This window comes from Geotrypetes seraphini, chromosome 2 (assembly GCF_902459505.1).
Source record: "Geotrypetes seraphini chromosome 2, aGeoSer1.1, whole genome shotgun sequence".
In the NCBI taxonomy this organism is placed as follows: domain Eukaryota; kingdom Metazoa; phylum Chordata; class Amphibia; order Gymnophiona; family Dermophiidae; genus Geotrypetes; species Geotrypetes seraphini.
The window spans coordinates 74,737,703-74,763,158 of NC_047085.1; the positions used below are offsets into that span (position 1 = coordinate 74,737,703).

The window sequence follows — 25,456 nt, forward strand, 5'->3', positions numbered from 1 at the left end:
TCAGATTCATGTACAGCTGTGAAAATATCTGTAGCAGACATGAAGATAGATTTTAGAAAGAACATACAAATTAGAATTGAGATGTTCAGATCTGTATGTTTACAATTCCAATAGTATTTTAGAGCAGGATCTGCTTAACATAGAGCATTTTTCTAAAATATATGCATGAGTGGACATATATGCAATGGTTGCAGTGGGAGCATCCATTTTACAAAGATGAACATTGATAATATCAAAGGGAAGAAGCATTACTACATACACATCTGTGTCACCACATATATGTACTGTAGGTATTTCAGAATCTAGACATTTATGTGCTGACACAGATATATATATGCCATTTTGAAAATATATACATCTATATGTTGCCAGTTAAGGAAAAGGCCGGCAAATGTTCAGCACAATCAATTTTGGGGGATATAAAATCCACTGGAGGATTAAGGGAGCAACATCTTGAAATCCCTCCTTTGGAAAACTGCCAAGAACGTACACTTTTCTAAAATCTAGATATCCCCAGCCAGTTTATAGTCATCCTTATCATGAATAAGGCTTCTAAAATAAGGGTCTTTGCTTTTTTAAACATCAAGAACTAAACTAGCAAAACATTTTTTACTTCAGTTTTTAGTGATGTTCATTAGTTTATTTATCTGCTTAATAATCTAAGCGGCTTACAGTAAAAACATTCATAATCACAAAATGGACAAGAAACAATAATTTAAACATGTCATACATCTAGTTGTGCTATAGAAATAAGTGGTAGTTATTAAAGTAAAATTAAAAGAACCGTTATTTTTAGGTACAGGATATAAATCCAAAGATCTGGAAAGCCTTGAGGAAGGTCAAACACTAGTAATTGGAGGAAAGGAGATTGAAGTGATGGGAATAATTTCTCCAGAAGACTTCAGCAGTGGGAGATGTTTCCATTCTGGTGCAGAGGCTACCACCACCATCTTTTCTGCTGATTTGCAGAAAATTAGGAAACAGTTCTCTAATCCTTTCAAGAATGTCTGCAGGCCCAGCACTGAAGAAAACCTGTTCAAGGATTCTCTGAATTCCAAACCCCGTCATGATCCAAGTGCACCAAGTAAGGGAGCAATCATCACTATTTTTCAAAAGGGAACTATCCGGTTCAAAAAACTCAATGTGAGAGCCACAGGGCAAGGAGGGAGGGGTTGTCCTCCTTATATGATACAACAGGTCTGGGGGCCCCCTCCATTCATACACATTTGGCTTGCTATTTGTGTGACTAAAACAAAGTCTACTTTCTCGCACACAAGTAGCCATTTTCACTACACACATATTTTTCTCCCATAGCCTTTCTTCTTCCTCATTTACCCTTGCACCTGTTCCATCCCAGCTTGTCTCAGTCTCCACCTGCCTCTTCTATCAGTTATCCATTACCTTTCTATCTCCATTTTTTCCAAGTAGGCTCTTCATTCAGTTTGTTGATCTCTCCTCCATGTCTCTACCTTCACCTTTAGCTGGTTGTTTAATGTTGGCATCTCCTCCAGATCAGCTAGTCTATTTTCTTCTAGCACCACATGGTTCTTCAGCCATACTTGATGTCTGAGCCAGACAGGGCCTGAACTCCTGTATTCTAATGAAAATTCAAGCACTCTGGACTTCAGGCTCACTGAGAGCTGTGTACTGTTGGAAAAAAAAAGTGACACCAGCAGCAAACCTTTAGGAAACTTGGGCGACGAGTATACTGTATATTGGGAGAAGAGAGCCAGGGAGCTGAACAAGCTTGATAGGTACAGCCAATAGCGCCTGGGTCTTACAATAAAGTTTATTGAAGTAAGGCTTTATACTATATTTCTGAAACTGAGCCTGATTTAGCAAAAGATTTTCCAGTTGGTGCAAAATGAGGAAAAAGTTTTTATATATAACAGTTGCGATGTTCAGTTAGTAGCTGGCCCTATAGCATTATGTGTTAGGCTTTCAGCAGTGTGTGGGGTAGATGTGTTACAGAGTTGTTTGCTTAAGAGCAAATAGGTTAGAATGACTATTGCGTCTGATATACATATGTTGTGGCCTGCTATTGATAGAACACACTCTAAGAAATTTCTAATCTAATCCTCACCAGCAAGAGGCACCAAGATACTAAGGCAGTCAGTCTGGGAAGAATAAGATGAGGGAGTATCTGTTGAGTTTGTACATGATGTGGCACCTCAAACATCATCCTATTGTATATTGAGAAACTTGTAAGTAAAGGTTTGTTCTAGACTAGGCTACAATTTTTGTTTTTATCAAATATATAAAAACTTCTCTCGTCACTTATGGAAATATTAATGTTGAGAATGTAAAATGTGATCATGTTTTTAAAGAGAAAATGGTTTTGTCTGAATTTTTTTGAGATTCCCTAGTTATGCCACATCCAGATCAGTATCATCAGTGGATGTTCAACAAAGCTGGGCTACCTGTGGTGGATGTGGTTGTTGATCCTTACCTCACAACTCATCTTCGACCTCATCAGAGGGAAGGAATTCTTTTCCTTTACGAATGTGTGATAGGAATGAGGTAAGACAAAGAAAGTAATTCTGCTAATTTGTCTTAAATAGTTTACTATAAACATGTTGCACATTCAGGGGTCCTTGTACTAAACTGTGATAAGTGCTTGCACATGCTTACAACAGCTTAAAATGGCTTACCCTGGGACACACTTAGTATCTTGCAGGAATTTTGTGATCTGCGCATGCAAACCATGTGCAAAAAATTAATTTTATTGTAGAGGGGTCGTCTGGGGGTGGAGAGTGGATGTTTCTACGCTAAACAGTTAGTACAGATACATTAGCTTACGTTAAACAGCACAAATACATTTTCACATACTAGTAAGTGTTCATGCACTAATTTTTTAATGACTATCTGCTAATAGCAATATTATCACATGGCCATTAATTGGGAAAATGGGGAATCGGCCATTTTACTGGTCTGAGAAAACCCGCAGAAGTGCTCCCTGTTCCACACGCAGGTCCCAAAGGATTCCTAAGTATTTTAAATGTATGTTAGCAATGAGTAAGTAAAATTCATTGCAAAGATAATCAGGCGCAAATATATTTTAATAATGAGGATTTTAATTTAAAAAGAAATTGTCTGTCCATCTGTATTTTCAAGATCTGCTTTTTTAAATTGAAATTTATATAAGTTTCTACACTACAATACAGTTAACGATAGTGCCTGATTAAAGGGCGACTCATCCAGGAGGTGTTGCTGACATCACTTTCACTTTAGAAGCACAACTAACAAATAGGTAACCCAGGCCTCAACTGCCCTTGTCATGAAGAGGTGCTAAGAGACCATCTGCTAAGGGGAAGAATAACTCCATTGGAATATTTTAACTTGGGAAAGATAAAACTTGGGCTTCTGTAGGTTATTTCATTGTCCTTCTCTTTTTTTTTTTAGTTCAGTACTCTGCTTTTACAATAGTCAGTTTAAGCAATAGTGTAGCCTTTAGAGTCTCTCTTAAGGTTTTTATATAAAAAGTGTTTTAGTCTAGATTAGTATTTTAGGTTGCATTTCAGAGCATAAGATCAGATTAGGACACAGATAGCCGTTGAGGAAAGTCTTGTTTAGTGTTTAACTCCCAACTCCCGCCACCCACCCACCCCTGGCCTGATCTCTGATTTATAGTTCCTTGAGCCAATTAGAAGGCTACTAACATAAATAGCTAAATCTTAAGAAATAGTCTGACATAAATAGCATAAATCTTAAGAAATAGTCTGAGAAATCCTTGGAGGGTATCCTACCAGTTACAACATTACAAATTAATAATAAAAATTAAACCTTACCAAAACCTAACATATAACTAGCAATCTTAGGGGAACTTAGAGTACATATTCCAACTCCCGTAGCAATTTAAGAAAGAAATCGCCAATATTAAGATGCAGGCAGCAGTCCAGCAGCAAGATGGGGGCTATCTAGTCTTTTGCACTAACTGTCGCATGTTTGATTATCTCACATTTGGTGAGAGTTCTTATGTGTGTGCTCAGTGCAAAGAGCTCCAGGGTCTTCTGCCCAAGAGGGACAACCATTATAGGATAGCCGTTATAGTGGGAGATTTCATAGATAACCAGATGGCTGGTGGACGAGAGAATCGCTTGGTCACTGGCCTGCCTGGTGCAGAGTTGGCAGACCTCACATGTCACCTAGATAAGATTTTAGACAGTGCTAGGGAGAAGCCTGCTGTCTTGGGACATGTAGATACCAATGACATAGGGAAATGCAGTAGGGAGGTTCTGGAAACCAAATTTAGGCTGTTAGGTAGGAAATTAAAATCCAGAACCTTCAGGGTAGCATTTTCAGAAATGCTCCTTTTTCCACACACAGGTCCCAAAAGACAGGCAGAGCTCCAGAATCATAAGAACTGCCTTACTGAGTCAGACCAATGGTCCATCAAACCCAGTAGCCCGTTCTCACGGTGGCCAATCCAGGTCACTAGTATCTGACCAAAACCCAAGGAGTAGCAATATTCCATGCTACCGATCCAGGGTAAACAGAGGTATCCCACCTTAATAACAGACTATGGACTTTTCCTCCAATAATTTGTCCAAACCGTTCTTAAAGTCAGCTACGCTATCTGCTTTTACCACAACCTCTGGCAACGTGTTCCAGATCTTAACTATTTTCTGAGTGAAAAAATATTTCCTCCTATTGGTTTTAAAAGTACTTCCCTGCAGTTTCATCGAGTATACCCTAGTCTTTGTAATTTTTGACAGAGTGAAAAATCGATCCACTTGTGCCCGTTCTACTCCACTCAGGATTTTGTAGAGTTCAATCATATCTCCCCTCAGCCATCTCTTTTCCAAGCTGAAGAGCCCTAACCTTTTTAGTCTTTGCTCATACGAGAGGAGTTCCATCCCCTTTATCATCTTGTTCACTCTTCTTTGAACATTTTCTAGTGCCGCTATATATTTCTTGAGATAAGGAGACCAGAATTGAACATAATACACCAGGTGAGGTCGCACCATGGAGTGATACAGAGGCATTATAATATCTTTAGTCTTGTTAACCATCCCTTTTTAAATAATTCCTAGCATATTGTTAGCTTTTTTGGCCGCTGCCGCACATTGGGCGGAAGGTTTCATCGTATTGCCTACAATGACACCCAGATCCATTTCTTGGGAGCTAACCCCCAAGGTGGACCCTAGCATCTGGTGACTGTGATTTGGGTTATTCTTCCCAGTATGCATAACTTTGCATTTGTCCACATTAAATTTAGTCTGCCTGCAATGTTTCACAATCCACATGAGTTTTAACAATTTTGAACAGTTTAGTGTCGTCTGCAAATTTAATCACATCACTCGTCGTTTCAATTTCCAGATCGTTTATAAATAAGTTATATAGTACTGGTCCCAGTACAGATCCCTGCGGCACTCCACTGTTTACTCTCCTCCATTGAGAAAAAATGACCATTTAACCCTACCCTGTTTTCTATTCGGATTGTGCAGGGAGGAAGGTTTTAGATTTATTAGGAACTGGGCAACATACTGTGGAAGGAGAACCTATTCTGCAAAGATGGGCTGCATCTTAGCCAGAGTGGAACCAGGCTGCAGGCATCAACATTTAAAAAGGAGATAGAGCAGCTTTTAAAGTAGAAGATGGGGGAAGGCCGACAGTCGCTCAAAAGAACATGGTTTGAGAAAAGGTATCTTTAAAAGATATCATCATAAAAGGGAATACAAAGCATTGCAATACAGACCACAGTAGACCAGGTTTCCTTAAATATATATTGCAGGCTAATTTTAAAGATTGCAAATTATCTATGCCTACTGCTGAGCAAATTGTAACTAGATATGACAAACAATGTTTGAAATGTTTATATGCAAATGCTAGAAGCCTAAGAAACAAGATGAGAGTTAGAACATATTGCACTAAATGAAAAAATAAATATAATAGGCATCTCTGAAACCAGGTGGAAGGAAGATAACTAATTGGACATTGTCATACCGGGGTACAAGTTATATCGTAGTGAGAAGGTGGATCGAATTGGTGGAGGCGTTGCGTTATATGTTAGAGGGTCTTCAATCAAATAGACTCAAAATTGTATAGGAGCAGAAACACACCTTGGAATCCCTATGGGTAGAAATTCCATGTGTAAGGGGGAAAAAGAAGAGTGATAGGAGTGACCAGGATGAATGGACAGATGCTGAAATGTTATCAGAAATTAGGGAGGCTAACAAACTGGGTAACAGTGATTTCAACTACTATAGCAAAAGAAACAAGCCTGCATCAAAAAATATGCAAACAGTGCTCCTAGCAGATGCCAAGATACCTAAATGTAAAAGTGATGCAAAGGATCAATGGAGTGGAGAAAAAACCTCAGTTGAGTTTCATGGGTTTTGAGGGAAAAAATTCCACTCTCACTCCAGTTCCCAATGATTCAGTAATACACTTTCAAGTTTCATTCAAAATAGAGCTGTTTCAGACATGGGGGGAAACTGCTTGCCCTGGGATCAGTAGTGTGGAGTGTGTCAGCCTCAGCATTTTCGGTTGGCTTAACCAATGTCAGCAAAGGCCTATGGGAGATCATATCATTCATGTCTGATCTTAGGGCATCCCAATATAAACAACTGGGTATGTTTCAAAACAAATGTTCCTGAAGGGTTATAACTATTAACACATAAAGGAACAAAAAACACTTCAAACGTCTTTTAACTTTCAATGGTGCTCAGATTCCAAGATGGAGGTTTAAAGTACTCAATGGGGGCATACAGCCCGTGAGAAACTTTATATGGTATCAATCATTGCACCTAATTGTAAAAGATGTTTCAAAGTCCTTAATCAGTAATGATTTGTAATGCTCAAAAGTCCAAAAAGTGAAAGCACTGATAATTCAAATTTTAAACTGTGTATATAAAGTACTTCCAAAATAAATCACTTAGCTGAAACATAAAGAATGCGGTGAAATAGCTGGGTCCTGACGCGTTTCGCCACACAGGCTTCCTCAGAGAACCCGCTTGCAATTCCTTACATTCAAACTGTAGTTATGATTTCAAATTTTCAATCCTGCTGTTACTTCTGTAATCTTTTAATGTCCTATGACGTCATAATAATAATGATCTTAGGGCATGCCATTGCAAACAGCCTTAGACAGCCTAAATAAAGGTAACAAGGACCTTGGTACAGCGAAGAGGTGCTAAAGACAGCTAAGATGTGCTAAGATGTGTTAATGTCTGGTGCTTAAGATAGACAGCTTAAGATGGACAATAAGTCCAGGTACATGGTCTAACACAGTAGCTAAGGTTAACAAGAAACCATTCAGAGTGAAACTGGAAATTACATTTGACTCCTTCTCCAGTCTCTCGCACCCCACTCACTTTATTCAACATTGTTTCAAACAGTTTAAAAAGATAAGGGTACTTAACTTCAATAGATTCTATTTTTAGAATAAGACTCTAACCTATAAAAGCCCCCTCTCTACATCACCCCCTCTCTCCCTGAAACATCATCCTCCTTCTCTTGCCTTCTGGAACATCACCCCTCCCCTCTCTTTTTTCTTTCCTCTGAACTCTGTAAGGCAGGAAAGCTGTCTTTTCTCTCATTAATTGTAATGCTTGATGTATTTTTATGAATCTTGCTTTTCTGTAATATTAAGCTTATTTCTACATTATATTCTCTTTGTAATCACTTCTGGCTGTGCTTGCCATTTGATTTTACTTCCTACTGAATCTTCTCCGAGGGTATTGAACCCGAGACCTGGCGGATTGTAAGGCCGCGTCAACGTTACCCCTCCCAAACCTTACATTTTGGGGGGCTAAACCTTACAGAGTGTTGCTACTGTTTGGGTTTCTGCCAGGTACCTCTGACCTGGATTGGCCACTGTTAGAAATAGGATATTGGGCTAGACTGACAATTGGTTACAGCATCACAAACCTGGAATTCCTTGCCCATTTATCTAAGAGAAGAATGTCTTATAAACAGATTTTAAAGCAAGTTAGTGCTTTCTTTTTAAAGATGCCTTTGACTGATTAGTTTTATTTTTTTAATTTAGTCTGCCCTTTTGAATTTTATACTCCGTTGTTTTTATTTATCCCCTCCTGATGCTTAACCCCTTGTTTCTTTTCTATTAAATATTGTATTTCTTACCTTTTTTCCCTTTTTGTAATGTATGTCATGTTCGTTGAATACTGTTTATGTGTTTGTTCCCCCTGAAAATTGTAGTTTTTATAATGTTCATCGCTTTGAAGTATGATTAAGCGATTAATCAAATTCTAAATAAAACTTGAAACTTCTTATATAGGTACCTTCCCATAGAATAGTTTGAGGGTTTCTCATTAAATGGTAGAGGAGAGATTGGAGTCAGAGGGGCAGATGTTCAAAAGCTTACTGTGCAAGTAAGACTGGTTTAGCTTGCCTCTAATGCACAAAAAGGATCTCGGTGGCTTTTACCTACCATGGTAGTAGCCACCAAAAATCCTTTGCAAATGCATTATGAGGAGCTCATTAGTATTAAAATGAACATGCCATGTAATGCATAGAAAGGAACACCCACCTTTTACCGTGCAAACTTCCAGCTGGTCTGGAGCTGTCGGTGGCTTCTCTGAATTTGAGCAATTTGCTTGAATTTTACATTCTGATAGAAACATGGTGGCAGGTAAAGGTCAAATGGTCCATCCAATTTGCCCATCCGCAGCATCCACTATATCCTCTCCTTAAGAGAGCCCACATGTTTGTCCCACACTTTCTTGAATGTGCATGTGTGTGCTGTGTCTAAAATCATTGTGGAACAAAAAAAATAGACTTCCAAACTTGCTTCAGCTGCTTGGAAATTTTTTTTCTTTCTTTTTTTTGCCCTTGCTGCTGCTTACCTTTTCGGAGCTCCAGCGATCACAGTCCTGCAATCTACTGGGCCTACCTACAAGAGCTGTGTCTACTGTTCAACTTTTATGTGCAGGTGCCAGGCACAGTTCCTCCCCCTCTCACCACAGTACTCAGCACTATGCCTATAATTTGCTTACTGTTTGTGTTGAGCATTGCCTGGCAAGTGAAAATCACTCCCAACCTGGTATTTTCTACAGGGTTGCCAGAGTTCTATGCATTGAGCCCAGGATCTTTAGGTTTAGGGAATTGTTTTATTAGTATCATACTATTATCATTTTTATGTTGTTTTCTGATAAAGGGTTGTAGATATTAGTTTATGAAAGCAAAAAAAACCAAACACATTAAAATATTCAATTTTCTCTTTTTGTAGAATGAATGGCAGATTTGGAGCTATCCTGGCAGATGAAATGAGTTTGGGGAAAACACTGCAGTGCATTTCACTGATTTGGACTCTTCTGCACCAGGGACCATATGGAAACAAGCCCATAATAAAACGGGTGCTCATTGTCACTCCTGGGAGTCTGGTGAAGAATTGGAGAAAAGAATTTGAGAAATGGTTAGGGACAGAGAGGATCAAAGTTTTTGCAGTAGATCAGGTAAGGCTTATTTACAAATCAACTGAACGATCGGACACAGCATTCTCCTGTAATTTAATATTCTTCCAGGTTCTTGTAGCCTGGAGTGGCCACAGTGGAAACATGATACAGGGATAGATGGACCATTGGGCTGACCCAGTATGACTATTCTTATGTTAATAACTGAATTAGTATACTGTAACCTTTATTATTTTTATTTATTTATTTAAAATATTTGTAGCCCGCATATCCACCAATTCTAAGCAAGTAACAACATAACATACATAATGGAATAACAAATAAGAAAACATACAATTAAATGCATTACACAAAAACTACTAAATATTAAAAACATAGGGATCAATTTTCAAAACACTGTATGATGTCAGCAGCAGGTGCTGACCACATAAGCTGAATTCAAAATTCTAGAGTTTGTAAAGATAAGAGGTCATAGATGTTCCTAACTTTATCCATATTGTGTCAATATTCAGCCACTCTGAGCCACTAGAAATTAAGCACCAGATTTATACATGTTGAACACTACTTTATACAAACATTTTGTAAGCTATGGGCTTAAATGTTGGACATGGACATGCTTCTGCCCTGCCCTTCCCATGCACCTTCCCCTGTGCATGTCCTCTTGAATTTATATGCTAAGCAGGTTGTGTTTTAAAGTTACAGAATGCAATTTAGAGCCCAACTAAATGTTGCTGTTACATGCTATGGAGGGGCATTTTTGATAAACGTCTAAGTCCAACTTTAGATGTTTCCCTCAGGACATCCAAAAGTTGAGGTGGGGAAACATCCATTTTTGAAATTGCTAGTTATCCAAATTTCTTTTTGAAAATGACCTATTTGGATGTCTTGGGCGCCAGGATGTCCAATCTTAGGATGCCTAACTTTGTTTAACCACAAAAATATCCAAGTTCAAAACATCCAGATCTAGACCATTTGGATATTGGAGGGGCTAGCATTGTAATAGACTGGTCATACAAATATGCAAACAGAGCAGTGGAGCATCTTAGAGGGTACTGCTGTGAACTTCACATAAAGGGTGCCAGATGTACATCTCACTACAACCCCTTTTTAATTTATGTTGAGCCCTCCCAAACTCTCCCAAAACCTACTATACCCATCTTTCTCCCCAATAGCCCTTATGCTGCAGGTAGCATGGCAGAATAGTAGGATTTTGGTGGGGTTAGATGGCTTCACATTTTCCACTATAAATGTAGCAGTAAGTGATATATGGGCCTGGGTCTCCCTCTCTATGGTTCGCTACACCAGTGTTTCTCAACACATGGTACGCAAGCCACTTGTTGGGAGTACACGGCACTGACCGCTGCTGAGGCCGCCCGCCAAAGCCACTGCTAGGGATCCCTCCTTCCTGCCCTCCACCCTCCTGTCAAGCTGCTGCAGGGAATCCCTCCTTCCCCCCAACCCACCGAAACCAACCCAGAGGGCTTCTCTCCAATGTCAGAGCTGACATCTGAGGAAAGCCTTCCAGGTAAGCGGAGAGGGGGGAGTCCTAGTTACCTCCTCCTTCCTTCAGCGTCTCTCATTGCAGGGACGTGCAGGCAGTGGTTCACACGCTGCAGGTAACTGACCCAGAAACCTTCTCTCCAGTGTCAGAGGGAAGGCTTATGGGTTGGCCACATGCAGCGTGTGAATTGCTGCCTGTGCATCCCTGCAACAAGTGCCGCTGAAGGCAGAAGGAGCGAGTAAAGGAGAGAGGGGACATGATCTGGGACAAAGGAAGAAAGGAGGGGAAGGGGGAAGGAGCACGTTGGAACATGGGAGGAACATTATTTTGGGACAAGGCTGGAAGGCAGTGAAGAGGGGGCATGAACTTGGGATACAGAAGGAAGGGAGGGGGTATGAACATGGGACACAGAAGGGAGGAAGGAAGGAAGGGGACACTAACGGGACATAGGAGGGAGGGAATATAAAGGGAGAAATTGTTGGGAATGGGTGTGTGAGTGAGAGGGAAAGAGATGGTGCACATGGGGAAAAGAAGAAAAAGGAAAATTGGGCATAGAGAGAGAGAAGAGTGAGGTAGAGATGCATGGGGGAATAGAAGGATGAGAGGGAGAAATGTTGGATATGGTGGTGGAAAGGGAACAGAGGGACAGATTGAAGGGGATACAAGGGGGAGGAATGTTTGACATAGTGATGGAGGGAGAGATGTGGCATTGTGCTGAAGAGAGATGATAGAAGCAGAAATGGGCATGGCGCTGGTGGGCAGTGGTGAAAAATGTTGAGAGATGAGATGAGAGAGGGAGAAATGTTGGACGTAGCAGTAGAGGGGGTAGGAGAGATGCCTGAATCTCTCAAGACAGATGGGCAGTGAAAGAGAGAGAGGGAGACATGTCAATAGGGGTGGAGGAGAGAGGAAGAAAAGTTGGATTCATGGAGGAACAGAGAGAGATGTTGGTTGGGGAAGGGAATGAGGTCCGGAGGAGAGGAAGCTTGCAGGAGGCAGAAAGAAAGAAATATTGGATGCAGTCAAAAGGAAGTGCAACCAGAGTCTCATGAAATCACCAGGCAACAAAGGTAAAAAAAATGATTTTATTTTCAATTTAGTGATCAAAATGTGTCAGTTTTGAGAATTTATATCTGCTGTCTATATTTTGTACTAAATTTGTCTATTTTTGTATGGTTGTTACTGAGGTGACATTGCATAGAGTCATATGCCTTGACCTCTTTGAAAATAAAAGAATATAAATGATAATTAACATTTTCTGTGTACAATGTGCTTTGTGTTTTTTTTAATTTTGTGGTTACCATTATGTATTAAGATTATATTGTGTGTATATGAAAAATGGATGGAAGAAATTGCATTACAATTAGTATAATTATTATGGCGGTAGGTCTGGGGTAGAGCCTGGGCAGGGGTATTTGGTTGATATTTGTTAGACTTAGGGGGTACTTGGCTTGAAGAAGTTGAGAAACACTGCACTACACCGCCCACTAAGTTACTCCAGACACATGTGTGCTGCTCTACTAGGCTTTCCCATATCAGGTGCTGCTATTCTAGAGACAGGTTTGTACTGTTCAGATCTTTGGGGGTGGGAGGGGGGATCAGTGACCACTGAGGAAGTGTTGGAGTGTCATTACTTTAATCCCTCCAGTGGTAATCTGGTCAGTTTGGATTCCTTTTCAGCACTTAGATGTTTTTAAAACAGGTTTAGCTCCAGACGTCTAAGTTATGTCCTGGATGTCTTGGAAAATGTTTGATTATCATCACAAAACGTCCAAGTGCTAAGCACACCCAAAGTCCACCAATAACACGCCTCTAACATGCCCTCTTGAACTTTGGACACACAGGGCTAAGAAGCCTAGCAAGATGTCTAGAAAGTCAGCTTCAAAAATCAGCACTTGGACATTTTGGCAAGAAAAACTTCCAAGTGCCAATTTATGCTGTTTTTTTTGGAGTTTTAGTGTTTTGAAAATGCCCCTTTAAGTGTTAGTATCCTCTAACTTATGCACACACATGGCATGTAAATCTAGATGCCAAGTTATAGAATGAGGGAATATGTGGACAAAGCTATCCACATCTTTGTCACCTGAATAGTGAGTATAAAGATATCTATATATCTCTTTAAGGGAAAGAATTTTCGATTTAGTTCCTGTCTACATTTGTAAAACAAGGTGAGTTGCATTCAGCTACAGTAGGTCATTTCCTATCTCTGGAGGGCTTACCATCTAAAGGATTATTTTACTAAAGTGTGCTAATGGCTTTAGCACATGCCAATGAATTAGTGTGTGTTAAATGCCATAGGTATATGAGGTGCTACCCAAAAGTTCAGAGAATGTGAACAGCATTCACAAACTGGATATAGTATGCCCTTCTGTTGCTAGAGGTGTCTAGAAGAATGCTTTGTGAATCAGTGTGCCAACGGGCATGCAGCTGAGTGGTTGCGTTGTTTTTTTCTGTGCGATTTTGTAAGGTTGTGTTTTAGTAACTCAGCGGATTTCAATATGACGGATTTTACTGAGCAAAGAATCTGCATCAAATTTTGTTTAAAAAACTGCTGCAGAAATCCATTGTATGCTCCAGGAAGCCTTTGGAGATAATGCCATGTGCCAAAGCAAAACCTTTCTTTGGTGCAAATGCTTCAAGAACTGACAAACATCTGTCCAGATGACCGTCAACAAGCACAACACCGGAAACCATAGAAAAAATTTGTGAGACTATTCTTGCAGATCGTAGGCAAACTATCCACGATGTTTGTGAGATAGTAGGACAGTCATACTGTGAGGTTTTGAAGCGGTTGAGCGAGAGCATTTGGGCAAACGCCCAGACAAGTGGAAAAACAAAAATTGGTTGTTCCACCATGACAACGCGCCCACTCACACATCACCCGTTGTTCGATAATTCCTGACTTCCAGAAACATAACAGTGATTACGCACCCTCCCTATTCACCTGACCTTGCACCCTGTGAATTCTTTCCTATTCTCCAAAATGAAATTATGACTGAAAGGGTGCCGTTTTAACACAATTGAAGAGATCCAGGCAGAATCACAGGAGGTCCTCAAGGCACTCACCCAAGATGACTTCCATAAATGCATGGACTCATGGTAAAAACGCTGGGATCACTGGTTACATTCTAAAAGGGACTACTTCGAAGGAGACGGTGGAAACTAGGAGTTTCGGAAAGCAATTTTTTTACAATTGAATTCCCTGAACTTTTGGGTAGCACCTCGTACAATAGGCTGTTCGGCATTTAGCATGCGCTAATCATTAGCACATCTTAGTAAAATAACCCTTAAGTTTGTATCTCAGGCAATGGAGAGATAACTCTCTAAGATCACAAGGATCTCCAGTGGGATTTGAATTAAGCTTTCCTGGTTCTTAGCCTGCTGCCTTAACCATTAGGCCACTCCTATACTACAGCCTGCACAAGAATATACAAATAAATATATACATATTTGCCATGGATGAAAATTGCTCACATAGATTTTACTTTGTAAAGTAATGGACTGCTTTTCCTTGGGTCAGAGTAAGGAGATGGAGGATGCAAATTAAGCATACTGCAAATATAGCAAAGCTTTGCTCAAGCTGGCTAGAGACCATGTTGTACCTAAAACTATGAAAAGAACAAGGGATCATCCATTCAAGGATAAAATATGAAAAGTTTAGACAGGGCTTAGGAATCTAAAATAAGGCATTCCTTTCCATCCCATTATACTAGTCTAGATGTGTGGAGATGGAGACAGATGAGAAGCCTATGAAGACTCCCTAAAACAGAGTACTGTGCTGCAAGAGACTCTTCAGTGTTCTCTGTCTCCCACAGATGATGGCTAAGACCTACCTTCCACTCAACATCAGAAACTCCTATCTCTGAGCCAACCACCCATAGCAATTCCTTGAGCCACATGATAAAACTTTGCAGGCTCTGGCTCCACTTCCCATTGTCACCCTAGATGGTCCAGGAAGGTGAAAACTCTGATCTATGGATTGACCTCCTCAAATGTCACTCATGGCACAGACACTGCTGCCACTGACTCTTACTGCTAGTTGTTACTGCTGCTAGCATCACTTCCTATAGCCTTGCTGGCAGGCTCCTAGCCCACAGGCTGCAATGACTTTGCACATCACCCCTAACATCTGCCCTGGCCTGAATCACCAGCTGCTTGCTTTCTCTTTTCTTTTTTTCATCTTTTTAAATAAAGTTTAAAAAAGAAAAAAAAACAACACAATAAAATAAATTTTGGCTAGGATCTAGGCAGCAGAGAGAAGGAGGACAACAGAGGATCTGTCTTGGAGAGAGGGGACCCAGTCTCCTTGGGTATCACAAAGAGAAAAGAAATGCTGGTATGGCCTACACCTAGTTCATTGCTCACATCTAGTTTTGACAACTGCCAGGGTAGCCCACCAAGGTGCTAAGAATTCCTCTTGGCTGGGTAGCATTCACATAATATATGCTTTAGTTCATCATTCAGAAGACAGAAAAGCAAATTGAATAATATTTAATCCAGGACTGAACCCATTCTGCATAGCTGTTATGGAATATATTGTTAGCAAAACTAGCTTGAATAACTTGAGTGAGCATTTTCTGAAGTTAAGTTAGGTGAGTTCCAGGAAGAACGTAGGTATTTTTTTTAACTGGCTGTGAAGATTTGGTGAAATACTACAGTAATTGCCAGGTGCTGATCCAAAGATCTGATCTGGCTGGGGTGGAGTGAGCTAAGAACCAGGTGAACTGGGTTCAATTCCCAACAAAGCTCCTTTTGGCCCTGAGTAATTCACACATTTACAAATCTCAGATTGTGAGCCCACTAATGACAGAAAAAGCATCTGCATATAATATATGCAAATTGTTTTGATTGTACTACATAAAGATAGTATATCAAATATATGATCCTTTTTTAGAAGATTAAATTTTCACTATTTCCTTGATTATCATAATTGCCCAAATATAAAAAGAACAAAAATGATTAAACTCCATTAATTGACATATTTCAACTAACCTGTGTCCGAACAGAATATACAACCTTTTATAAAATTACCATTTTCTATGTATTGTTCTGATGTTTGGTTCTTGATATGTATCTTGTTTTTATTTTTCTGCTGTTTATATCAGGATCACAGAGTAGAAGACTACAGTAATTCACCCCTCTATTCAGTTCTCATCATCAGTTATGAAATGTTGCTACGTTCATTGGATCACATTCAGGCTGTGGAATTCAGCCTTATGATTTGTGATGAGGGGCATCGTTTAAAGAATAGCTCCATTAAGACAACTTCAGCTCTAATTAGTCTCCCTTGTGAAAAAAGGATAATACTCACAGGTCAGTGAGTATAACTATTCAGTACAACAGGATCTTAGCATGGGCTAAAGCAGCTGTACAGCCTATGCAATATGACATCAGCTCCATAGCCACCATATTATAGTTTTTGTCAGTCTAAAATGGGAAGAATATTTGCAGCTATATTGATATTTTTTTCAGTGTACAGTATTACAATGCATAATGAAATTGCATTCTGTTTGAAAAGGGGAAGGGAAAAGAAAAGAGTGAATTCTGACTTTAGTGGGGGAATTGGAAAGGGAATGGGACTTGTATACCATCTTTTTGTGGTTATACAGAAGGGCTCAAAAAATGTATACACACTTCAGTAGTGGTTATCTATGACCTTTTTCAAAATCTGTATTGAATTATGGTGGCAATGTGTATGTCATCTCTAAAGATATCAGTAATTGCACGATTGCTAAAGCCACCTTCTGTTATATCTACTCCGGATTCCATACTCTTGGTTTGAAGGCTTCCTAAAATCCAGAACATACAGAGTAAAATCAGATAAAGTAAAATCTGAACCTTGGTCCAACCCCTGCGGCGTACCACAAGGATCCCCACTATCCCCTACTCTTTAACCTAAATACTGCATCTCTCGGAACATACCTAGATAATCTAGGCATCACCACCTACAGTTATGCAGATGACATTACCATTTAATCAACCAAAGACCGCCATGACAAACACACTACACCGAACACTAGAAACAGTAGCAACCTGGATGAAAGATCACAAACTGAAACTCAACACAGACAAAACTAAATTCACCCTCCTCGAAAACGACAGAGTCCCAACCATAACCAATATAGAATTTAACACAATCAACTATCCCATTCAAACTACCATAAAACTACTAGGAATGACTATAGACCGATGCTGCACCATGCAACCGCAAATAAATAAAACAATACACTAATCCTTTGCAGTTATGAGAAACCTAAGACAAGTCAGAAAATTCTTCAAAAAAAAACACAATTCAAGCTTATAGTACAATCCCTAATCCTAAGTCTATTAGATTACTGCAACATTCTCTACCTCCCCTGCCCTGCTACAATGACTAAACAACTACAAACAATCCAAAATACAGCTCTGAGACTCATCTACTTATTGAGAAAACATGACCATATTACAGAAGCATACATCAACTCACATTGGCTACCAATCCAAGAAAGAATACTATTTAAATTCTACTGTATGTTATTTAAAACCTTAAACGGAGACAGCCCAACCTACCTGAACCTATTATTCAATCTCTTCATTAGGCTAGTCCTAGACATATCCCACAAATATCAAATACAGATTCACTCCTTTGCAGATGATATCCAACTATACCTACCACTAGGAGAAAACCGTGACGCCCAGATTGTAAAACTCCTCTGGGAATGCCTCTGGGAAATCAAAAACTGGATGACTGCCAACAAATTGTAATTAAACGCCTCCAAAACAGAACTCCATTGGATCTGCATAGAACACTGCAACCGTGCCCGTCCTTCACTATCCAGGGACTCAACAGCAAATAACATACAATGTCTCCAGTGTGTACAAAATGCGGCAATCAGACTTCTAAAAAACCTAACCATGCCTCCCAGGCTCTATTGTTGGCTTACTGGCTGCCCATGGCCAAACGTTGTGTCTTCAAGGGCTTGATGCTAGCATTCAAATCTTTGCACGACATAGCGCCAGACTACATGATGGCAAAGCTTCCTCCATACGTGTCGAACAGATCCCTCCACTCCCAGGATGAAATATGCCTCAAAACATCTCCTGGTTGTGCCCTTCAACTTCAAACCGTCAAACGACATTCCTACTACCCGAACCACTGGAACCAACTGTCCCCGCAGATCAGATCCCTTGAAGGACTCCTCAGCTTTAGGAAAGCAATAAAAACATACCTCTTCATCTAACTCCCCTGCCCCCATGACCAATGAATTACAAAGAAACTTATATTGGTACTAGATCCCAGTATGTATCACGTTAGGAAAAAAACTGGTATTGAAACATCTTCTACTGTAACTATGGCAAATTTGTACATAATGTAACTGTACATTATGTATATTGGTATTAGATCCCTAATGTGTGTCTAGTTAGGATAAAAACTTGTATTGAAAACCACTGTTGAGGATAACTACGGCAAACTTTAACCTCTGAACTCTATTTTATGTTTATTGGTATTAGACCCCTAGTATGTATGTATGCAATTTATTTATTTATATACCACTTATATCCTAAGTGGTTTACATTCAGGTACTTTTTCATATTTCCCTATCTGTCCCGGTGGGCTCAAACTCTATCTAGTGTACCTAGTGTATAGAATTAGGACACAACCTTGTACCGTAAAATTGTTCTATAACTGTCAACCTGTTAACTATATTTTATGTATGTTTAACCTGTAGCCCATTCTGGGCTCCCTGAGGAAAACAGGATAGAAAATGAATTAAATAAATAATAACTACATTAGCCCTTATTACAGGGATTAAAAATGAAAAAAAAAAAAAATGAGAACAAGGAAATCAATTAGGTGACAAAGCAGCCAATATCTGTAATGAATTATTACACCACACTGATAAACAAAAGTAAGGAAATATGGCAACAGGTATTAAGTCTTCCCTTCCAAAAATTTAATTAACTGTAAAACATAAAGAAAGACATATTGGGGCCAACATTTAGAGAAGCGCTCCTGCCCACTTAAATCACTTCTGGATGTCTAAGAGGGGATGTTCAGCAGCATTTAACTCGATAGTGCTGCTGAATATCCTCTCTGACTGGCCAACTAAAAAGTGGACAGGTCAGGGGCGGCACAAGAGAGGAGCCCCAAGTTATGTGGGTTCCAGCATATTCAATGCCAACACTTTCATAGCAAAGTGGCCAGATTTAGGTCAGCTCAAAAGCTATCCTAAATTGCAGTTTCGCTATGCAGGTGCGGGCACTCGCATAACACATTTTTTTAAAATTAAAAAACCCTACTCCCCTTTCCCTCCACTCCGCCAATGACAACAACATTCCCCCCCCCCCCCGAAGGCACCCCAAACCCACCCAAAGTGTAGGTAGGCCCCCTGGACCTATCATAGTAACATAGTAGATGACGGCAGATAAAGACCCGAATGGTCCATCCATTCTGCCCAACCTGATTCAATTTAATTTTTTTTTTTTTTTTCTTCTTAGCTATTTCTGGGTGAGAATCCAAAGCTTTACCCGGTACTGTGCTTGGGTTCCAACTGCCGAAATCTCTGTTAAGACTTACTCCAGCCTATCTACACCCTCCCAGCCATTGAAGCCCTCCCCTGCCCATCCTCCTCCAAACGGCCATGCACAGACACAGACCGTACAAGTCTGCCCAGTAACTGGCCTAGTTCAATCTTTAATATTATTTTCTGATTCTAAATCTTCTGTGTTCATCCCACGCTTCTTTGAACTCAGTCACAGTTTTACTCTCCACCACCTCTCTCGGGAGCGCATTCCAGGCATCCACCACCCTCTCCGTAAAGTAGAATTTCCTAACATTGCCCCTGAATCTACCACCCCTCAACCTCAAATTATGTCCTCTGTTTTTACCATTTTCCTTTCTCTGGAAAAGATTTTGTTCTACGTTAATACCCTTTAAGTATTTGAACGTCTGAATCATATCTCCCCTGTCTCTCCTTTCCTCTAGGGTATACATATTCAGGGCTTCCAGTCTCTCCTCATACGTCTTCTGGCGCAAGCCTCCTATCATTTTCGTCGCCCTCCTCTGGACCGCCTCAAGTCTTCTTACGTCTTTCGCCAGATACGGTCTCCAAAACTGAACACAATACTCCAAGTGGGGCCTCACCAATGACCTGTACAGGGGCATCAACACCTTCTTCCTTCTACTGATTACGCCTCTCTTTATACAGCCCAGAATCCTTCTGGCAGCAGCCACTGCCTTGTCACACTGTTTTTTCGCCTTTAGATCTTCGGACACTATCACCCCAAGGTCCCTCTCCCCGTCCGTGCATATCAGCTTCTCTCCTCCCAGCATATACGGTTCCTTCCTATTATTAATCCCCAAATGCATTACTCTGCATTTCTTTGCATTGAATTTTAGTTGCCAGGCATTAGACCATTCCTCTAACTTTTGCAGATCCTTTTTCATATTTTCCACTCCCTCTTCGGTGTCTACTCTGTTACAAATCTTGGTATCATCTGCAAAAAGGCACACTTTTCCTTCTAACCCTTCAGCAATGTCACTTACATACATATTGAACAGAATTGGCCCCAGCACCGAACCCTGAGGGACTCCACTAGTCACCTTTCCTTCCTTCGAGCGACTTCCATTAACCACCACCCTCTGGCGTCTGTCCGACAGCCAGTTTCTGACCCAGTTCACCACTTTGAGTCCTAACTTCAGCCCTTCAAGTATCTTCATACCTGGTGGTCCTGCGGGGGACAGGAGAGATATGACATTTGAATTCTTGAAAGATAGTAAGGAACAAAACAATCTTTTTCAGAAACAGAGAGGGAATAGTACAAGGGAGCATGAAATGAAATTGTAGGGAGGGAAAATGAAAAATAACATCAGGAAATATTTTTTTCATGGAGAGAGTGGTAGATGCTTTTCCACAAAAAATGGTGAGGTTGAAAAACTGTTTGGAATTCCAACAGACGTGAAATAAACGCAGAGGTTCCCTATATAGCATGACGATAAAAAGAAAATATTGAACATTTTCACTCACAGTAAACTTTAACTTATGCATTCTAGGGAATTAAAAAAAAAAGGAAAGAGGCAAAGTGTGGGTGGATAAACAGCGTGTCTATTAGAACCCTAAAATCAAAGGTGGGAGGACATATAAGGAGTCACATATACAACTTTAGCAGCCTTTTTGGGCTGACTGGATGGGTCATCTGGACTTTATCAGCTGTCATTTACTATGTTACTATGACAGCTCTTGCCTTGATAAATTAATCTATAACAGGGTAGGCAATTCCTGTCCACGAGAGCCACAGGAAGATCAGGTTTTCAAGATAAACACAATAAATATGCAAGAGATAGATTTACTTCTCAAGGAAGCAGTGCATGCAAATCCATTTCATACATATTCATTGTGGATATCCTGAAAACCTGACCTGCCTATGGTTCTTGAGGACCGGAATTGCCTACCCCTGGTCTATAAGGTGCCACCAACTTTTTTGTCATTTTTGATACCATAATAGAGTTGCAGGTTAGAGAAGCAGAGGGAGATATAAGATAAGGTTCCAATCTTTTTAGGTTTATTATTATCAAAGGATAAGACAAAATTAAACCTACACTGTTGGTAACTTAACAGTTTTGAGGGCTAATTTCTTATACAGCAATATCCTTCTGAATACCTACAAATTCTATTCACTTTAATTTTTAAAAAAGTTATTTATGAAACTTAAAATTGTTTATTCTCAAAGTATAATTATTTTTATCTTTCTCTTTCATTTAGGCACTCCAGTTCAAAATGACCTTCAAGAATTTTATTCATTAATTGAATTCGTAAACCCTGGAATTCTTGGATCTTTGAGTACATACAAAAAAATATATGAGGAACCCATAGTTAGGTCTCGAGAACCTTCAGCAACAAAGGTATCAGTTTCAAACTTGCCTTCTCTGAAAAAAATACATGCCTTCTCTGAGTAGGATACATTTCTTTACAACTGGCTAATATCATCCAAAGGAGGTCAAGACAAGAACAATGTTTATAAGCTATAGAACGTTCTGGTGTGAGGATTTGAGCATATGCAGGGGTTCCTGTACTAGTGTCCTGGGTTCTTTATTTTCACAAGCACAGCAGTGAATGTTTCCTTATGATGCTTATTTTAATCAAAATTTGCTTTATTAGAAACATTAGAAACATGACGGCAGATAAAGGCTAAATGGCCAATCCAGTCTGCCCATCTGCAGCAACCACTATCTTCCCTCTCCCTAAGAGATCCCATGTGCCTGTCCCACACTTTTGGAATTCAGACCCAGTCTTTGTCTCCACCTCCTCTACCAGGAGTCTATTCCACACATCTACTACTTTTTCTGTAAAAAAGTATTTCAAATTACTTCTGAGCCTATCACCTCTTAACTTCATCCTATGACCTCTCATTCTAAAGTTTTCTTTCAATTGAAAGAGACTCACCTCATGCACATTTATTCCATGTAGGTATTTAAAATCTCTCCCCTGTCCTGCCTCTCCTCCAAAGTATATATATTGAGATCTGTCTTATGACAAAGAACACCGACCATTTTAGTAGCTTTCCTCTGGATTGATTCCATCCTATTTATATCTTTTTGAAGGAGCAGTCTCCAAAATTGTACACAATATTCTAAATGAGGTCTCACCAGAGTCTTATACAGGGGCATCAATAACTATTTTTTTCCTACTGTCCATTCCTGTCTCTATGCACACAAGCATCCTTCTAGCTTTCGTCATTGCCTTTTCAACCTGTTTGGCCACCTTAAGATCATCACATATTATTACACCCAAGTCCCACGCTTCTTTTTTTTTAAAAAAATTCTTTATTTATTCAATTTTAATTGAATTATAACACATTACATGCCTCAGGAAACAGAAAATAGTTATTACATACAAATTATAATACAAACATAAAATCATGAAAAACGTGTCAAAAATAGTCATAAGTCCTCAAGTAGAGGGGGAGAAAATTAGTAGGAAAAAGAGGCACAACAAAATTCAGAAATAATACTAAGCAATTGATGGCATCTCAGATAGGACTAAAATTAAATTAAACATCCTTCCTCTTTAGGCTAGTCTTCTATTTCTTCCCGTGGATCCCTAACCTGGCCTGTATCTTGCGCTTATTTTAAAGAAAATCCTTTAATTGTTTAGGATCAAAGAAAAGATACCTATTTGATTCATATAAAATTAAACATTTACAGTGGAAACATAAGAAGAAATGAGCTCCCAGGGATAACATCTGAGGGCATAACAACAAAAATGTTTTCTTTTTTCCTGTGTATCTACACAAACATCGGAAAATATCCACACTTTTCCTTCCCAAAACAATTTTTCGAAAATACAGCCTGATCACCCAGTCTTTATCAGACTCAAAAACAAATGTCACCAGGAGTATAGATCTCATGATCACTGCCTGGAACCATGGGCGGAAGTCTCTCCTCCGGGCTCAGTGTAGTATCGAGCACGGGTAAGGCCCTCTTGAATTCAGACACAGTCTCTGTATCCACCACCTCTTCTGGGAGAATGTTCCATGCATCTACCACCCTCTCCGTAAAAAAAAGTATTTCCTCAGATTACTCTGGAGCCTATCACCTCTTAACTTCATCCTAAGACCTCTCATTGCAGAGTTTCCTTTCAAAGAAAAGAGACTCGACTCATGCACATTTATATTACGTAGGTATCTCCCCTCTCCTGCCTTTCCTCCAATGTATACAGATTGAGATATTTAAGTCTGTCCCCATACGCCTTATCACGAAGACCTTACACCATTTTAGTAGCCTTCCTCTGGACTGACTCCATCCTTTTTATATCTTTTTGAAGGTGGGGCCTCCAGAATTGTACACAGTATTCTAAATGAGGTCTCACCAGAATCTTATACAGAGGCATTGGTACCTCTTTTTTTCCTACTGGCCATACCTTTCCCTATGCAACCTAGCATCCTTCTAGCTTTCGTTGTCACCTTTTCAACCTGTTTGGCCACCATAACATCATCACATACAATCACACCTAAGTCCCGTTCTTCCATCATGCACATAAATTCTTCACCCCCTATACTGTATTGTTCCCTCTGTTTTTTTCAGCCCAAATGCATGACCTTGCATTTTTTAGCATTAAATTTTAGCTGCCAAATTTCAGACCATTCAACGTGTCTGCTCTATTGCAAATTTTGGTATCATCCGCAAAGAGGCAAATCTTACCCGACAACCCTTCAGCAATATCATTTATAAAAATATTAAAAAGAACAGGCCCAAGAACAGAACCTTGAGGCACACCACTGGTAACATCCCTTTCCTCAGAGTGATCTCCATTGATCACTACCCTCTGTCGCCTTCCACTCAACCAGTTTCTGACCCAGCCCGTCACTTTGGGACCCATCCCAATGGCACTCGGTTTATTTATTAGACGTCTGTGTGGAACACACTCAAAGGCTTTGCTAAAATCTAAATACACCACAACTAGCTCACATCCTCTATCCAATTCTCTGGTCACCCAGTCAAAGAAATTGATCAGATTTATCTGACAAGACCTACCTCTAGTGAATCCATGTTGCCTCCAGTCCTGTAATCCACAGGATTTCAGAAACTTGACCATTCTCTGTTTTAAAAGCATTTCCATTAATTTGCTTACCACAGAAGTCGGACTTACTGGCCTGTAATTCCCTACTTCTTCCTTAGTTCCACTTTTGTGCAGAGGGACCACATCCACCCTTTTTCAGTCCTCCGGTACCACTCCCAACTCCAGAGACGCATTTGAAAGGTTAGTCAGCGGAGCTATCAGAACTTCCCTAAATTCCTTCAGCACCCTCGGATGTACACCATCCGGCCCCATCGCTTTATCTACCTTTTCTTTTAGCTAGCTACTCATGAACACAACCCTCTGAAAATCGATCAGGGTCTATTACTCCTCCATCCCTATTCACGTTTGTCTTCTGCGGTCCCGCTCCTGGTGCTCCCAGCACTTCAGCCATGAACACAGAACAGAAATATTTGTTAAGCAGTTCGCCCTTTTCTTTATCAGCTTCTACATATTCCTCCCCTTCACCTTTGAGTTTCACAATGCCACATTTGCACTTCTTCCTATCACTAATATATCTAAAAAAATGTCTTGTCTCCCTGTTTTACCATATCAGCTATTTTCCATTTGCATCTTTGCTTTCCTGATTACACGACCAGTGTCTCTTAACTTTTCAAGATATTTTTGCCTGTCTTCCTCTTTCTGCGATCTTTTGTAGTTTATGAAAGCTAACCTCTTATTCCTTACTTTCTCAGCTACTACTTTTGAGAACGAAAGCCGACTTTTTTTCCTCTTATTTTTACTTACTTGCCTCACAAAAAGGTTTGTCGTCCTTACAATCGCTCCTTTCAGTTTTGCCCAGCGCATTTCCACTCCTTCCAGACGTCCCACCCGCACAACAATTCCTTGACCTAAACCCCAATCCAAACAAAGTTAGTTTTTTTTTTTAATCTAGTACCTTTGCTTTTGAATGAGCCCTCTCTAACACATCTTAATATTAAGCCGTATCATGCAGTGATCACTGGATGCCAGATGATCACCCACTGTAAGTAACATCAGAAACACTTTCCCTGTTTGTAATCACT

General features: G+C 39.9%; 1 protein-coding gene across 2 annotated transcripts in view; it reads left to right on the top strand.

Moving 5' to 3' along the window:
- Nucleotides 1-25,456, top strand: part of RAD54B (RAD54 homolog B) — a 184,633-nt gene that overhangs the window by 103,814 nt on the left and 55,363 nt on the right. For both annotated transcript variants that reach the window (XM_033933705.1, XM_033933706.1), the window contains 5 exons: nucleotides 797-1,084; nucleotides 2,358-2,520; nucleotides 9,191-9,416; nucleotides 15,981-16,188; nucleotides 21,618-21,757. In XM_033933705.1, coding sequence (XP_033789596.1) covers nucleotides 797-1,084; nucleotides 2,358-2,520; nucleotides 9,191-9,416; nucleotides 15,981-16,188; nucleotides 21,618-21,757 — 1,025 coding nt within the window. The remainder of the gene's footprint in view (nucleotides 1-796; nucleotides 1,085-2,357; nucleotides 2,521-9,190; nucleotides 9,417-15,980; nucleotides 16,189-21,617; nucleotides 21,758-25,456) is intronic.